Below are 17,266 nucleotides of genomic sequence, written 5' to 3'. Positions count from 1 at the left end.
TTACGACAGAGGATTAAAGTATTTTTTTGTGTGACAATATGAGGTTGAGAAAGAAAATGATTTGTTTTGTTTCCATTATATTATTGGGAAGTTCTGGCAAAAGTATTTTTTGATACGTATGGGAATTTGTGCTGAATAATATCCCTGTTTTAAGTTGTGTCGATAAATCTGTGTATTTGAATACCTTTGGCGGCCTAGGCAAAAATTTGTCACCATTATTTATAAAATAAAATAAAATAAATAATTACTTAAACTGTTTACTAACTAAATGCTATATCATAACACTTTCCTAGTAACACTTAATCAGAACCTGTTCTTCACAATTCTCTCTCCTTGGTCTTCAAACTGCTTCTTAGTTACCCAGAGTCTCTTAGCGCCAGCCATTCCTGCAAACACCGCTCCCCCCAACCAAGCCACAGCATAAGCTTCAGACGTAGGAATAACATTCACAGGCCTATTTATAATAGCCTCGAGTTCTCGAGCCAACCGCTTATTCAGACCCGGCATGGTCCCCATACCCCCGTACGTGACAATAGCATCGTACATTTCGGGCTGCAATTCCGAATCGCATTTCAATATCGAAGTCACTACAGCCTCTTGGATGGGCATAACATCTGCTGTTAGTTTCTTACCGAGCACCAGCTCTGGTTGGAAGTACATCTCACCTGCCATAAAAGCCTCGTCACTAACATCAATGACTTTCCCATCGGGTAACGTAAACGACTTCTTATAATCTTGTTTCTTGACTGCACAATTCTCAGTGACGTATACGTAATTGCGTTTAACATCTTCGAGTACGTCATCCAATTGCTTACCAAGTCTGATGCCTCGCCTTCTAAACGAGTGTTTTATGAAGTTGGTGATTTCGTTGCCAGCTATATTAGTTAGCATATTAGCGTAGCTGATTGAGCCTCCAGCGTAAACTGGGTTGATTTCTGTGAGGTCGTGGCCTAGGCCCACAGAGATGCCTGTTGTGAACCCTGACCCGAAGAGAGCCAGTACGCTCTGAGGTTTGACGCACAACGCGGGCGCATTGAGAGCTTCGTAGAAAACCTCACAGCATTTCACCCTGGAATAAAGGAAGAAATAATGTATTTTGTACGTGACGTAAACTGTCTCAGATGTTTCGGTAAAATGTCATTCTCCGAGCCTTTTCCCAATCATGTTGGGGTCGGCTTCCAGTCTAACCGGATTCAGCCGAGTACCAGTGCTTTACAAAAAGCGACTGCCTATCTGACCTCCTCAACCCAGTTACCCGGGCAACCCGATACTCCTTGGTTAGACTGGTGTCAGACTTACTGGCTTCTGACTACCCGTAACGACTGCCAAGGATGTTCAATGACAGCCGGGACCTACAGTTTAACGTGCCATCCGAAACACAGTCAATGGTGTCTAAGATATACTTAGAAAGTATGTACATACAAACTTAGAAAAGTTTGCCTGACCTGGGATCGAACCCGCGCCCTCATACTTGAGAGGTTGGTCCTTTACCCACTAGGCCACCACGACTTTTTTTGTTGATGTTTCGGTAAAATGTAGACGGTTTTAAAGAGCGTGAAAAGGAACGTGTTTGTGTAAATCCTTTTGGTGAAGTTAAAGACAAACTTGCTAAGTTGTGACTTGGAATACTCGTAGGAAAAGTAAGGTACCTATATTTTTAATCTTTTTTGTAAACTATACTCTTTTAATTTAGATTATGAAATAAAATACGACGTTTTAAAATAACATTTATTTAGAATAAATTATATAAATCTACTCAGCATGTTAATAATTATTAGCAAAACGGCAACACGTGAAAAATCAAATAAAGTTGAATTAGCAAGAAAATTGTTATATCTAAAAATTCTAAAATAATATAATTATGTCTAAAGTACATTAAAAATTAGGTAGTAAATAACTATGTTATGGAATATAAAAACTAGTGTACAAAGATTAAGAATTTTATCAAAAAAGTTATAAAACATGAAAATGATGTAACCTAAATAAAAACTTTCAAACTATGAAACGCCTGTATAAACGGATTGACCAAACTTTGAGCTTAGCTCGATGTACATTTTAATTTAAAGGAATATCTAATTTTGTTTTACAATTTTGATATTCCATGAAAATGTTGACGTTTAATATTCATACAATTATGCCAAACATCATTGATCATTAAAAATTAAAATATCAAAAAGCTGTAAATCTATAACACATTGAAGTGAAATAACTCACAAATGATCCAATTCTTTTAAATCAAAAACATCAAAAAGCAGCCGTTGAAGCTGGGTTCAATCCTAGTCTCCATAAAACCATACAGACATTATTATAAGGCTATCAGACTTACTATAAGATACTTCAAGTGTTCCGACAATTTCAAAACCTGTTTTTAACAATTCTCTCCCCTTGTTCCTCAAATTCTCTCTTAAGAACCCACACCTTGCCGCAGCCTTCCATTCCTGCAAACACTGCTCCTCCAAGCCACGGCACTGCATAAGGTTCCGAAGAATATAAAACGTTAACCTGTTTACCAGATCTCGTAGAAAGTTCAGTCGTAAGCCGCTTATGCATACCCCTAATGTTAGCCATGCCTCCATGAATGACAACAGCATTGTACAACTCATCTTGCACTTCGTTATCACATTTCAATGTTGCAGTCATTATAGCATCGGGGAGAGAAAACCCTTCTAGTTTCCTGTCCAGCACCAAGTCTGGCTGGAAGAACAGCTCACCAGCCATAAAGGCCTCTTCGCTGACATCTATTTCAGTCCCACAAGGCAGTTTATACTTCTTCGTATAATCTTGCCGTGTACAGGAAACATTCTCCGTTACGTAAGAGCATTCTTTTCTTATATGACTGATCACGCTCTCCATGTCTTTGCCTAAATCCAGCTGACGCTTCCTGAAAGATTCTCTTATGTAATCAGAAACTTCTTCCCCGGCGATGTTAGAGAGCATGTTGGCGTAGTTCACGGCGCCTCCTTCGTAGATAGGGTTGATCTCTGTGATGTCATGACCCAGATCTACCGACAGTCCCGTGGTGTGACCTGACCCGAAGATTGCCAACACGCTTTGTTGCTTGATGCACAACTCCGGCGCATTCAGAGTGTCGAAGAAAATTTCGCAGCATTTTATTCTGAAAAAAACACACAGAGTTCTTGGTAGGTCACAAAAAAGAAAAATAAAGGTAAACATTTGAAGTTTGCACCCTTGCAGGGCTCGTAATCCATCTTCCTAACATCAATGTCATTAGTATTCCGGGAGCGTCCTGTGTAGTTAAGTCCGGGCCGGCCGGGAGTCGAACCCGCTACGGGTATCGGCGAGCCGGGCTTAGTATCACTATGATTGATTACCGACAAGAATTATGGCTCTCTTTGAATAACAACGCGGGAGAAATATCAAGTTTTACGCTCTTAGTAAAATTCATACTGTAATGGTCTGTCGATGATTAATATTGTTATAATATTACTCTGGACAGCCTTTGGCCATTTCTGGTAAATGTCGAAAGTAGAAAAAGGTAATAAAAAAATTAATGTTTTTTTAAAAAACATCGCTGTCGTTATGTCAAAAGCATAACCATGTTATAAATGTAGATTTTTAAAACATACTGTTGCCTTTATGGCTGGAATGCTCAAACAAAAAATGTGATATTAAAGTCCCGGTTACAGTGCAGTACAATTACAACAAAAATACGGTGACTGGCTTCAAAATAAAAATTAAAATACGCAATCCAGTAACACAAAATAATTTAATGGGTAATTATTTTCATCAAGTTTTGTGACAAAGGAGATTTTATTCCATCCAGGGAACGGCACCCCAAAACTCACTAATCACGCTTAGCAACCACTAGACCAACCTGACAACTTTCCTAACTACGGCATTCTAAACTCATCTCCGACACGAAGTTCCAAAGCAATTTTACTAAAAAGTTAAACAAAGTGTGACATCATTCAAGCTTCACCATACTTGCATACACAATTGATGGATTATTCCATGGAGAACGAAATTACTGGCAGAGATGTCATAACGCATAATCTCCTAAGAAAATACCGGTATTCGGGGGACGAGCAGGGTTACTATAGCTCCTCCCTTATGCGCATTCTTTAGAACCCGTCCATTATTATCAAAATAAAACCTTCAACCAATCAAGACCAATCATTGATAGATTGGTTTTGGTGAACGTCTCGTTTGTCCTAGTAACTGATCACGTCTACCGTAGCTTGACCTACACCTGACCTGACCTACCTTGGTTGTGCATCTCCATATTTCCTTCCTCCGTGGATTATTCTGATGGCTACCAATAGTTATGTAAAGAGACAATTTCCTACTTTACTGACAATATAATGAACACGACAACGATGAAAGACATGTAGGAAATAGGAGTTGAGGCTGTATATAGGTTTCTGAACGACTATTATACGGTTCAATAGGAAACTTGATGATGGGGAGTCGATTCTTCTGGCTTCCTAGTAATTAAAATTCTAGTCCTTTAATATTGTAAATGTGAAAGTGTCTCTATCTGTCTTTCTGGCTTCCATGCAAAAACTACTGAACCGATTGAAACGCAATTTGGTACAAAGATAGCCTATAGTTTGGGAGCGGACATTTTTATACGGCTGCGGTTGGTAATTCCCTCAGCTGCGGGTGGAATAACGGGGAGTAGCTAGTTAAGATATTTTGTTTGTGAGTGAAAGCTAATTTAATTTACTAGAATTATAAGAATTGACAGTTTCTTAGAATATTCGCATGATAGACAAGATATTATATCAAAATATTATAATTCTAAGAAAACCTTTTATAGTTTACTTACAAATGAGTCAAAGGTCCCACAGTGGTGATTTATATGAAAATATTTCGAGGAATCCTAAAGCTTTCAATAATGCTTCATTTAATGAATTCAATGAAATCTATATCTACTAATACAATAATAATATCATCAAGCTGATGAGCCTATTTGAAAAAACTCTTTCAGTTTTAGGTAGCTTATTTATCGAGGAAGTGGCTGTAATTTACTCCGGGTGTGCTAATTAGTTCCCACATAACACAAATGAAAATAGTGGCACAGGTTAGACTTAAAAACCAATTGAAGAAGTATAATATTTTTCCTAAGTTTTATTCACAATTTGCGGCGCATGGTTCAAACGCTTTGTGCTCGTTCGTGAATATTTCTTCCATTCAGAGAGCACAATAGTGTCGCGTTCAAGCCAAAGAATGGATATTAACTCTTTTCAATACCCACCAATGTATTACCACGTTTTTGTTGTAAAATGTTCCGTTGAAGCATAACTTACTTTGAAGCGAAACAATTCTTTAAAAAATAACAAATAAGGTACTTTTAAAAGAATTTTTAAAACAGATGTAAAATCAAACAATCGGAGCATATTTTATGCCTTTCGTGAAAAAAAGCTCAAAAAATAATATGTGAAGTATTCAGTTTACTTTTAACAGAAAATTATTAAAATCTACTATTGAAATAAACAGCAAAAAGGTGATACATTTTTACTCGGACACGTCAAGTGGTTTCGGGGAAGCCGCGGAAAGCGGCTAGTTACTCATAAAATAAAGGTAAATCATTGAATGTCCGATATTGTCTGACACTGGATAAATACGGACGAGACCGCGTCAACCGATATTTACAGACGTATCAAATTAACGCGAATATTATATTCGAACACGAATAATTGGTTTCCATTGTTCGATATCATAATTTCACCATTTGGTGTGTACATTTTTTTCATCGTTATTAAACTACAATCTGTGCTATAGTTACGGTGAATTACACCATTTAATTTTAACAATAACAGAACCACTTTCTATTGATAAATAGGCGGCAATTATACAGCTGGTTATCGTTATAATTAAATGGTAAACTAAAGCAATAGCCCGGCCTAATAATAGTAAAAATTGAGTGAAACCCAAAAGGCTTAATACCGAAGAAATTGTCTTCCCACTGTAATGTTTTTACTATCCTACTAATATTATAAACGCGAAAGTTTGTATGTATGGATGTTTGTTACTCTTTCACGCAAAAACTACTGAATGGATTTTAATGAAACTTTACAATAATATAGCTTATACATCAGAATAACACATAGGCTACAATTTGTAAACATATTGTTCGAAATACTAAACCTGCGCAGACGAAGTCGCGGGCACCAGCTAGTTGAATATAAAGGACAATGCTATTCTTTGTATGGAAGTTGGGCTCAAGTGTTGCCCACAGTAACTGCATAGTGTATTATGTTCCATAGGCTTATATTAGGTCCCAGACCAAAGCATTTCGAAATCTATCCCGGGAGTCCTGAGAAAAACTGGTTTGACTCTTATTCAATGTTACATAAAAATAAGCTTACGAACTCTTAACTATTCCACTTTTATTACCTTAATTGAAATGATTTATGTCTACGCCGGAACGCAGCTCGTGAGAAACGGAACGCCGCTACGGGGGGGCGACGAGCCAGCGGGGGTCCGGTGAAGCACTGCCATTTTTTTTCCGTACGAAGCGCATCGTAACATAGTTAATTTTCGAAATATAATTGTTCTTTTGTAACTATTGTAAAATACAACGTTAAATCCTATTGAGGTCGGTTTTATTTACCGCCCAAACATTTGGCGACCGTTTGGATCAAAAAGAAATTGCAACTTCGAGACTTCGAGAAACAAAGCAGCACGCGGTCGGCGGTCAACGTGACAAGGCTGAGCTGAGCTGGCTGAGGGAGTCTTCAACGCTCATCTGGAAAACTCCAACTCGAGGGAAGTGCTCGTGTCCATTCTATCCCGATTCCAAAATGTATCCAGTTCGGCTGAAAATCGTAAATAGCGTGTCCGCGTCCGCCATTTATAAAATTAAACAATTAGATGTCGTGTTTGCAAAAAATGGTTGGTCAATAGTCTTTAATTTCTAAATATGAATATTTCACAAGTGTAAATTTCATTTATATGCCTTAACTTATGTTAGGAACCTAAGTTTGCAGCCTTAATGCACCGTCGCCTTTTCCCACATGTCTTTCTTTCTCCTGCTGATTTGGCCTCCAGGGGAGTTAGTCCTCAGCGCTTGCTTGCCGAGCCCTTGTGGTGGGAAGGACCTCCCTTCTTGAAGGAAGGCTCTCATGCTTGGCCGCAAACTCCGCACACTACCGTAGAATTACCTGAGCTTAAGGCGTTTGTAAACGCCTGTCAAATGCCTGAAAATACTTTTATAAATTTTAAAGATTTCTCGAATTTTAATAAATTAAAACGAGTTTATGCATATGTTCTTAGATTTATAGGCAACTTGCGTAATAAAGATAATAGAATAATTGATTGTTTACAAACTGACGAAATTAACAAGTCACTAAATTTACTTATTAAAGTAAGTCAAATTGAATGTTTTATGATAGACTTAAAGACTTTGTCTGGTGGTCAGCAATTGAATAAAAAATCTAAATTACTACCATTAAATCCATTTATTGATGCGGAAGGTTTGTTAAGAGTAGGCGGTCGATTAGCGAATGCCTCATTCGATTACAATAAAAAACATCCTGTTATTTTAGATGGTAAGCATAATCTTACACTCTTGTTGTTGCAACATGAACATAACCGTCTATTTCACGCAGGTCCGCAGCTGCTGCTGTCCTCGATACGTGAGAATTATTGGCCTATCGGTGGTAGGCAGTTGGCGCGCAAGGTTGTAAAATCTTGTGTGATATGTACTCGTTACAGAGGTAGGACTGTCCAACCTATTATGGGTGATTTACCAGCAGTAAGAACTGAAGCAACTTTTCCTTTTTATTCAACTGGCACTGACTTTGCAGGCCCATTTATGATCTCAAGTAAAAGGGGGAGAGGTAACCGTAAAACAAAATGTTATCTTTGCTTATTTATATGCCTGACCACTAGAGCTGTCCACTTGGAAGTGGTGAGCGATCTTACTACAGATGCTTTCATATTGTGTTTGCGTCGTTTCGTCTCGCGTAGAGGTAAACCTAAGGTATTATATTGTGATAACGGTACGAACTTTGTAGGTGCAAATAATGAACTTGGTAATATTCTACGCTCCAGTCGTGCATCTGTCACAGAATTTGCTACCTGCGAAGGTATAGAGTTCGTATTTAGTCCAGCATATTCTCCTCATTTTGGAGGTATATGGGAGGCGGGCGTTAAGGCTGCAAAATACCATCTAATTAGGATCGCTGGTAATCAATCTTTTACTTTTGAAGAATTGACCACGCTATTTTCACAGATAGAAGCCATATTAAATTCCCGACCTCTTTCTCCTATCTCTTCTGATCCCTTCGACCTAACTCCCCTTACCCCCGGGCACTTCCTTATTGGGCGACCAATGATGTCGCTACCTTCGCATCCTGCGGACGACAGCCGGTCGAAGTATCATTTGATCCAGAAAACTCGAGGAGAGTTTTGGGAGCGATGGCGTAAGGAGTTTTTAGCAGACTTACAAATAAGAACAAAATGGAAGACGCCTAATGTCGACCCCAAAGTTAACGATATGGTCATTATAAAGGACGATAATGCACCACCACAGCGCTGGCGTCTTGGTCGTATTACACGTCTACACATGGGACCAGACAACGTGTGTCGAGTGGTTGATATCTACACTGCCAGAGGCACTATTCGTCGAGCGATACACAACATTGTTCGGCTGCCAATTGTTGAAAGTTAGTCTTTCAAGGGGCGGAGGATGTCTACGCCGGAACGCAGCCCGTGAGAAACGGAACGCCGCTACGGGGGGGCGACGAGCCAGCGGGGGTCCGGTGAAGCACTGCCATTTTTTTTCCGTACGAAGCGCATCGTAACATAGTTAATTTTCGAAATATAATTGTTCTTTTGTAACTATTGTAAAATACAACGTTAAATCCTATTGAGGTCGGTTTTATTTACCGCCCAAACAATTTATATTCATTGACAAATACGAGGTATTGTATACCTACGACAACTTTTTTTTAACCGACTTCCAAAAATGGAGGAGGTTCTTAATTCATTTGTATTCTTTTTAGGTTTGTACGTGCATAACTCCGTCGTTTACCAACCGATTTCAACAATTATTTTATTGTTTGAAAGGGCTTACTTCCTCAATGGTTCCTTTGTCATCCGGCCCAGGGTCTGGTGATGGAATCTCTAAAATAATCGGGAGCGACTCTCAAAAATTGTAGACACATATCGAGTAAAAGCTTCTCATTCGGGTATGTGTCTCAGACACCACAAAACTGTAAAGGTTAAGATCTGACCTGACAATGGAGACGAAAAAGAGACGAGGGAACTCCTCAACGGTATCTACTAACTACCTCATGTTCGAGCTTATTTTATTCGTCTTGATAAGATTTTTCTAGAAGATAGCTCATGACGCAGGCGCCTTATAGATTTAAACCGTAAATTCAAAAATATTGCGGTAATTGCCTTTTTTTTTTCAGAAAATCATTGTCAGTACTTATTAGAATCCAACGCTTTTAGGATTTATTTGAAGATCACAGTAAAAAAAAATAACCCATTCCAACATTTTCCAGTAGGTACTGGATCCTGACAGCGAGATCCTGAGCATTGAGGGATTGTTCACACCAAACGTATTGTCCGCCGCTGACTGTGAGTATACTCACAGTCGGCCTCAGTGTGAACGTCGACTCAATCTGCAGTACGCGTACTCACCAAGCCGACAATAGGCTATAGCGTACGATGCGCTACATGTGTGAACAAAAGAATACGCTCGTGTAGGTTCACACTAGATGCGTACGCTGAGCGGCCGACTATTCTACACATAAAAGAGCTCAGTATTTGAAGTTGCTCGTAGCATCACTGCGCGGCGGTGCGGACGCGGCGGAGCGGCGGTGCGTACGCGGCGGAGCGGCGCTATTCGGCAACTGCGTCCGCGTAGCCAATCCGCGTCCGCCGTGCATAGTCGCGTAGTAAAATAATCGGCTACTGAGAGTCAGCTACAACAGACGACGTAACAGCGTATAGTCGGTTCGGTGTGAACGACAATTTCAATATATATGGAAAAGCAATAAACTGCGTAACGCGCGCTCACAGTCAGCGGCCGACAATACGTTTGGTGTGAACGATGCCTGAGATTGACAATATACATATGAGTAAGACTTCAGAAAAGTCTTATCAGATTAATTTCTCGGGACCCCTGATTTCAAAAATATTTTGATTTCTTCTTAAGAGTGAATTAGAGAATCTATTCCAACCACTCCCACTACTGGGCAAATACCACAGGCTTTATAACGCGACTGATCATGTGGAATATTAGAACCGGTTTTTCACCTGGACCCCAGGGACCGATTTCAAAAATATTTTAATTTCATGTTAAGAGTGAAGTAAAGAACCTACTTTGACCACTTCCACTACTGGGCAAATGCCAAAAGACTTTGTTAAGTGACTATCTAAGAAGAACATTTGAACCGGTTTTCCTCGGGACCCCTGGGACCGATTAAAAAAATATTTTAATTTCATGTTAAGAGTGAAGTAAGGACCTATTTCAATCACTCCCACTACTGGGCAAATGGCTCAAGCTTTGTAAAGTGACTGTTCATGTGGAATATTAGAACCGGTTTTTCTACGGACCCCAGGGACCGATTTCAAAAATATTTGGATTTCATGTTAAGAGTGAAGTAAAGAACCTATTTTGACCACTCCCACAACTGGGCAAATGCCAAAGACTTTGTTAAGTGACTATCTAAGGAGAACATTTGAACCGGTTTTTCTCGGGACCCCTGGGACCGATTTCAAAAATATTTTAATTTCGTGTTAAGAGTGAAGTAAAAAACCTATTCCAACCACTCCCACTTCTGGGCAAATGGCTCAGGCCTTGTAAAGTGACTCTTCATGGAGAATATTTGAACCGGTTTTCCTCGGGACCCCAGGGGGCGATTTCAAAAATATTTGCACTACGTGTTCAGAGTGCACTAAGGAACCCCCTGGAACTACTCCCATTGCTGGGCAAACTATGAGCCCAGACCCTGGCATTGTCCTTTCCCTTCAACACATATCGCCAAAGGGCTAATATTGCAAAGAAAGTAGATCTACTTACTTATCTTTCATGGTAGTAGCCGGAGCACAAGACAGAAGCACCGCCCTATCCTCCGGAGCTGCCTTCAGCTCTCGATAGTAAATATGATGCCACACCCTCTCCATGTCATCCCAATGAGTAATCCTCCCCTTCACTACAGGATAATTCAAGTCCAGCTCATCAACCCTTGCCACAGCATCTTCACCAACATACACTTCATATGGGGTCCTTCCATAGGTCCCCTTCAAAAACTTCGGCCTACCAACAGCAGTCCTGAAGATGGAGACAGGATGGTTGTCGCAGGCAAACCCAGCTTTGATATTGTAACTGCCGTTGTCGATAACAACTACAGGTTTCGTAAAAGGCATTGTTGATCGTATAGAAATGTTTATGTATGGCTGACGTTGAAAGATTTGACCTTGTCACGGATAAAATGTCTGATGTGACGTAAATTCAAGCTGCCAGTTATGTTAATGTGCTTAAAGGTATAAAATGAAGAACATATTAAATATTTCGCGATACCAAAAATATTAAAAATTCGACCCATAACAAGTTTCCGAAATGAGAGTAATCTAAAGTCTAAAGTCACTTGGAATCATAAAATTTATAATCTTAGCTTAACCTTAACCCAAGTTGTAACAAAGTTCGGAAGTTAACTTAATACCTTACTTGGAAGTTTGACAAGTGAGATAAAAACAAGGGTGGTTTTCGTATCACGTGCTTGAGTTACATCGAGGCAATAAAGAGGTATTATAAAGTTATCAGGAAGACCAACCATATCTAAGAGATATCAGATAAAAGACAGTTATTATACTGCAGTTGAAGCAGTTTTAATTGTCATCATTTACCGATTTAAAGTCTGTGATAAGCTATAGAGTGGAAGGAGCAAGAGTGTTATATTGATTTATGGATTAGGAAGACGAGTGGGAAAGAAAAATGGTATTCCGACTGTCATTTGGAAATCTTTGGTAGTTATAATATCTTCAGGAGCTAAAAAGTCTGACATGTAGTGTAACTGAGGATAGGATTGTCTACGTAACCGGGTAAAGTAGGTCAGACAGACAGTCAATGCGTGGAAAACACTGGTGCTCAGCTGGATTCGGTTAGACTGGAAGCCGTCCCCAACATAGGTACATAGTTGCGATAAGGCTCAGGAGATGATGACATCAATTCAGTTCACCTTAAGCTAAGCATCTTATGAATTATATAGAACAAGCTTGGTCTTAAAGTCTAGTGTTTTGTTTTGTGTCAAATTCATCGAACTTACCGTGCAGTCAAAACAAACGGATTGACAAATCAATCAAATGTGCCTTTACCCAGTATGCAACTAGCCTAAACCGAAATGATTAATCACATCTATTTATCATCGCTTCAAATACCCATATATCGTGTTCAGTCTACAGATGTCGATATAATGTTTCCGTTTTTTTGTATGAATTTTACCAATTTTCACAAATTCCCCTCTGATGTCTAATTTTTAAGTTAACAGTTACGAAATACTTAAGTATAAGAAAACTCTTAGAAAGAAAACAAATTAAACATAAATCATTGTATAATATAGAATACTATTTTGTTTGAAATAAAGCTTTTTAATAGCCACACCTCATTATTTATTCGAAATCAGTCGAAATGCCGAATCCTTAATCTGATAAATAAATAATCAGATAAATTACATTATTTATTACTTTTCCAACAAAATACGCGTTGAATTAATAAATTGAGTTACAACCAGATATCGGTAAACAGAATTTTCAACAAATAAATGACGAACATTCGGTAAGTGCACTTCTCTTTGAATAAATATCTCTTAAATGCAGAGTAGTGAAAGGCAATAAGCTTATTTACTGTCACATTTGGTTACACTGACAGCGGTATTTTTTTTTCTCGCTTGGTTTTGCCCGCGACTTTGTCCTCATCCCGTGCCTAGACATATATTTAGGGCTTAGGCCCAGGGTGGCCCAGGCTTAGTGGTCAGGGCGCGTGTGGCCGAACGCTTCGGTTCGTACTCGGTTTATTTTGTATAATTTTGTTTGTCTTCTTCACATAGTACAAGTAAATAAGAAAAGTGATTAACCATAAAAATACAGTAATTATTCGTTGTTTACACAGGTGCCTCGACTTTTGGGGGCGTAAGCCACTGATCTGATAAAAAGTACTTCTTTACAGACACAGGCGTCTTCTTACACAGAGAAGGAATGAGCGTTAATCACCACGCTTGCTGAAAGCAGTTGTGCAAATTCAGACTGTAACGTCCAGGTTCCCACAAGATATTTTCCTCGACCTTTACTCAGTTATTGGTGTCAAAGTTATACTTAAAAATACGTTTGTAACTTACGAAGCAAACACGACACGGTTTCATGTCTTTTGACAAAATAGGAATTCATAAACTTTCAGCCACTACTTGTTTTTAATGTCAGTTTTTGTATAATATTCGAAAACGTAGACTGCAATTTCCTCAAATCTTATTGCAATTTGATCTGTGAATATTAAATTCGGGAACAGTTTCAGTAATTACAATGAAAGCTAACATTTAACATCGCTGGAAAACTAAATTCACCTTCATTTTGAGTAAAATGTATTTATTTCAATTAAGCTACGAGTGAACAATAAGTCCTTACAGTTAAATAAATCATTTCATTCAAAATAAACATAATCATTAGGCTAGCCTTTTCCTGTTCATGATAATGTATTCATGCCACATACTAGTGTAACCACCTGTCTGCGCTTCGTAATTAGAGCGTCATTACCGCACTTGTTTGTATTATGCAAATTGTTCTCCCGGGATGCGAGAAATCATATTTAGCTCTTGTAATAGCTATAGCTTTTGAAAAATAGTCGAATGGAGAAACATTTTCATCACAAAATATCTAAGTGTACTGTAATACCTTAATATTCTTTAAAATAAAAGGTACACCTATGTACATGTAATCTCAAGTGCAATGTTCTCAAAAGAACTTAAACTTAATACGTTCTGAGCCCACATCCTCATACTCTTGCTTAGTGAACCAGAACTCCTTAATTCTTAAGTAATACTATATACAAGTTTATATACACACTACAAAATATTTCCTATCTACATAAATTCGATGTGGTTGTATACTTTCTCCTGTGTCGGGCCTACTTTTATGTATGTATGTATATCAGACTTGTATGAGAATACATGAACACTAACATTGAGATATTTTTCAAAAAATGCCAAGTGAAGTCCGTTTTCTAAAAGTATGTACATGTCATTGACATTTAAATAGGCCTAAGGCTGCTGCCTCGAATTTTGCGGGCAGCAGGGCGGCAGCGGCGGCGGCGCGGGAGCGGGAGGATCTTACGCGTATAATCAAATGGACCGGCCCTCGAATACAGCGGCGCGGGGAGCGGGCAACGAGCGGTGAGCTCCAGTCAAACGGTGACCGCCCGCGCCGCCGCCACTGCCGCCCCGCTGCCCGCAAAATTCGAGGCAGCGGCCTTACCGAATTTAAGTAATGGTGGAAGAAATTCGGCCGTTGTCGTTTTTGCAGATGTTTTTTTGCTCATAGGTATGTGCAGACGCAGATCTGTTGCCTGTCTCTCACACGTATAGTGACGGTCCGGAGAAAGATATGCCACGGATACCGACAACTTGACACGTCCTACAGCTCCCAACATTATATCTGTTGATTTGCTTACCATACAAGTCTAATGTCAAATTCCTATCTCGAATAAGCAAAGGGAGATAGAATATTGGGACGGCTTTAATATGTTAATGGTAGTTAGCGTTTTCATTTAAAATAAATAAATAATAGTGAATGAGATGAGATTTTTGTCGTTTATGTTTGGATTTTTTGTCGGTAATTCATTATAACGCTGGTTAATTAGAATAATAGTCGGCCCCAGATCGCTGGACATTAATTTGTTAGACGGAACCATTATTATTTTTCCTTTATTCTTAACCATTTATTATTAACGTAAGTCTGCCGGTAGCTGGCTCTCGATCTACCCGAATTGTGAAAAAAACTTTTTCATCCCACCATCTCGGAAAGAGTAGTTTTACCCTTTGATATCTGAGCGCAAAAGTCGTTTTTATCCTCTAGAGCGGCAAAGTGATTTGAATTTAGAACATCGTGTGCAATACTCGCAATACTCCATTTGTGACAATTTTGATAAGATTTTTCAAACAAATACATATTAAACAAATAAAATACTGCTTAAAATAATTATTCAATTAATTAAGTAATTTTTATTAGTTTCTGAGTTTTCAAATAAATGAACTTTAATAGGTACTTCTTTTTAATTTGATACTCATGTGTGCGCACCATTTTGTTTTTTTGCATTTAGTAATTTCCCCGATAAAGTGGGATGAAATTATTATTTTTTATTGTTTTAAGGTCGATTTTAAACCTCATTACATTTTTAAACTGAGTTTTTGCATACATATTTTTTTAAAGGTACATCTTTTAATTTGCCATGTGTGGCGTGCGTGCCATTTTCTTTTTTTGCATTTAGTAATTTCCTCGATGAGGTGGGATGAAAAGTTACGTGTTGCACTCGAGTGCAAAGATTTTTCACCTTGTGCTCTTTTGATTCCCTCGCTATCGCTCAGGATTCTAATTATTGAAACACTCGCTACGCTCGTGTTTCAATTTTAGAATCCTTCGCTTGCTCGGTCATCAAAATTGAGCACGCGGTTAAAAAGCAACTTTGCACTCTTGTATAACAAATAACTATTTACAAAAAAATAAAACCTCCTTCCAAAAGGCCTAGAAGTCGGTGTCTAATAGATGTCCTTAAGTCAATTTTGCCACCTACTTCTAGGCCAATGCAAATATAAAATTAGTTTTTTTTTACTTTTTAGTGTTTTTGGAAGGCGGTTTATTTTTTTTGTATTTTCAGTTTTTCAGTGATACGAATAGTTGACATTATCCACATAACTGGAAAGTTCTCATTAATACAAATAATATAAGCCCATATACTACAACAAACAACAAATTTTGTAAGTGTGTAATTTCTGAAGGAAATAAAAGGCTTTTATATTTTATTTTTTTATTTATTTTATTTTTATATAAGCTCAAACACGAGGTAGTTTACACTTTCAGTTGTCGAGTTCCCTCGACCTTCTCTGGTCTCCATCATCAGGTCAGCTCAAAATCTTCACTGTTGAAAAGTGCTATAATGCAAACACCTGAGTGTCAAGTTTATACCCTATGTATTCCTACAACTTTCGAAAGTTGCCCTCGATTTCTCAGGGTTTCTATCATCAGATCCTGACCTGATGACAATGGGACCACCTCGGAAGTATACGCTATCAAACAAAAAAAGATAATCAAAATCGATTAATAAATGGTTGAGTAATAGCGTAACAAACATACAAAAAAAACGGTCGAATTGAGAACAGAACCTTCGCTTTTTGGGAAGTCGGTTAACAAATATAATTTCAGGTGGGCAAATTTTACTCAAGATCACAACCGTACCAAAGGGCACGGTATTCAAAAAGTTGAAGCTATTTATTATCACAAACTACTACTGGATACTTAACTAGACCTTGTTGAATATTTCTCCGTATATATGTAACGTCTTGTAACGAAACCATAGCGCGATTTTAATCGCGCCAACGCCATCTATCGAGCGACGAGACAACATTGACAAAACAAGCGCGTTAGAATCTGACTCGCGCGCAGGTTTTTGTGCTCAATAAGAAACTGGGATAACAAACTATGCTTGGTTTGTAGTTCCAACCTATATCTTTATCTGAATTAATTTAAATTGGTTCAGCTATTTTATCATCAACGCACAACAGACAAACGGATAAGCAAGTACTGCTCGCTTATGAATTCAAATCTAATACAGATCACACATGCAAACAAACTAAAGGAGAACCAAACATAAAGTAATAAACACTAACAAACTACCAGCAGATAATAGGTTTTATGAGGTTTCATTATTATTGTGTGTATGAGCGCAGTCTTAGGGTAGTGGCACATTATTCCGGCACCGCAACAGCAACGCTCCACACCAGCATTCAACTTGTCATTTCAATTTAGAGCATTACATAATTAATCGTGTATAGTATTATTAGTGTATAGTATTTCATAATGTCAATATGAAAAAGCCAACGGCGGGCAGTCAGCGCGCTTGCCGCTACGAGCAAGCGTGCGGATCGTAAGCGTACAGCGCGCCGACGACGGCATGCTCATTACGCGCCGACTCCAAGTCGGCAGCGAAGCAAGTCCTAGGCGTGTTCAATCGTAACTGTCTTAAAACAATATTGAGTTTGCGGTGACAGCAAGCTTGTACGCTTGCGTAGTTAGCGCGCTG

The 17,266-nt window shown here is 38.6% G+C and overlaps 1 protein-coding gene across 2 annotated transcripts; it reads right to left on the bottom strand.

Moving 5' to 3' along the window:
* Positions 1–206: 206 nt before the first annotated feature.
* On the bottom strand, positions 207–11,393 carry LOC110378620 (uncharacterized). 2 transcript variants are annotated; one of them, XM_064036943.1, is made up of 2 exons: positions 11,003–11,393; positions 207–1,069 (listed from the first exon to the last, which is right to left on the bottom strand). In XM_064036943.1, exons 1-2 carry the CDS (start codon positions 11,347–11,349, stop codon positions 304–306), a joined length of 1,113 nt encoding a protein of 370 aa, XP_063893013.1. In that variant the 5' UTR covers positions 11,350–11,393; the 3' UTR covers positions 207–303. The 2 variants fall into 2 exon arrangements, with proteins under 2 accessions (XP_063893013.1, XP_063893018.1); XM_064036948.1 differs by lacking the exon at positions 207–1,069 and adding an exon at positions 1,896–3,115.
* Positions 11,394–17,266: the final 5,873 nt, after the last annotated feature.

The sequence above is a fragment of the Helicoverpa armigera genome, chromosome 1 (assembly GCF_030705265.1).
Source record: "Helicoverpa armigera isolate CAAS_96S chromosome 1, ASM3070526v1, whole genome shotgun sequence".
Lineage (NCBI taxonomy): Eukaryota > Metazoa > Arthropoda > Insecta > Lepidoptera > Noctuidae > Helicoverpa > Helicoverpa armigera.
Note: the sequence above shows the minus strand (reverse complement) of the source record. Positions and strands in the feature narration are given on the sequence as shown.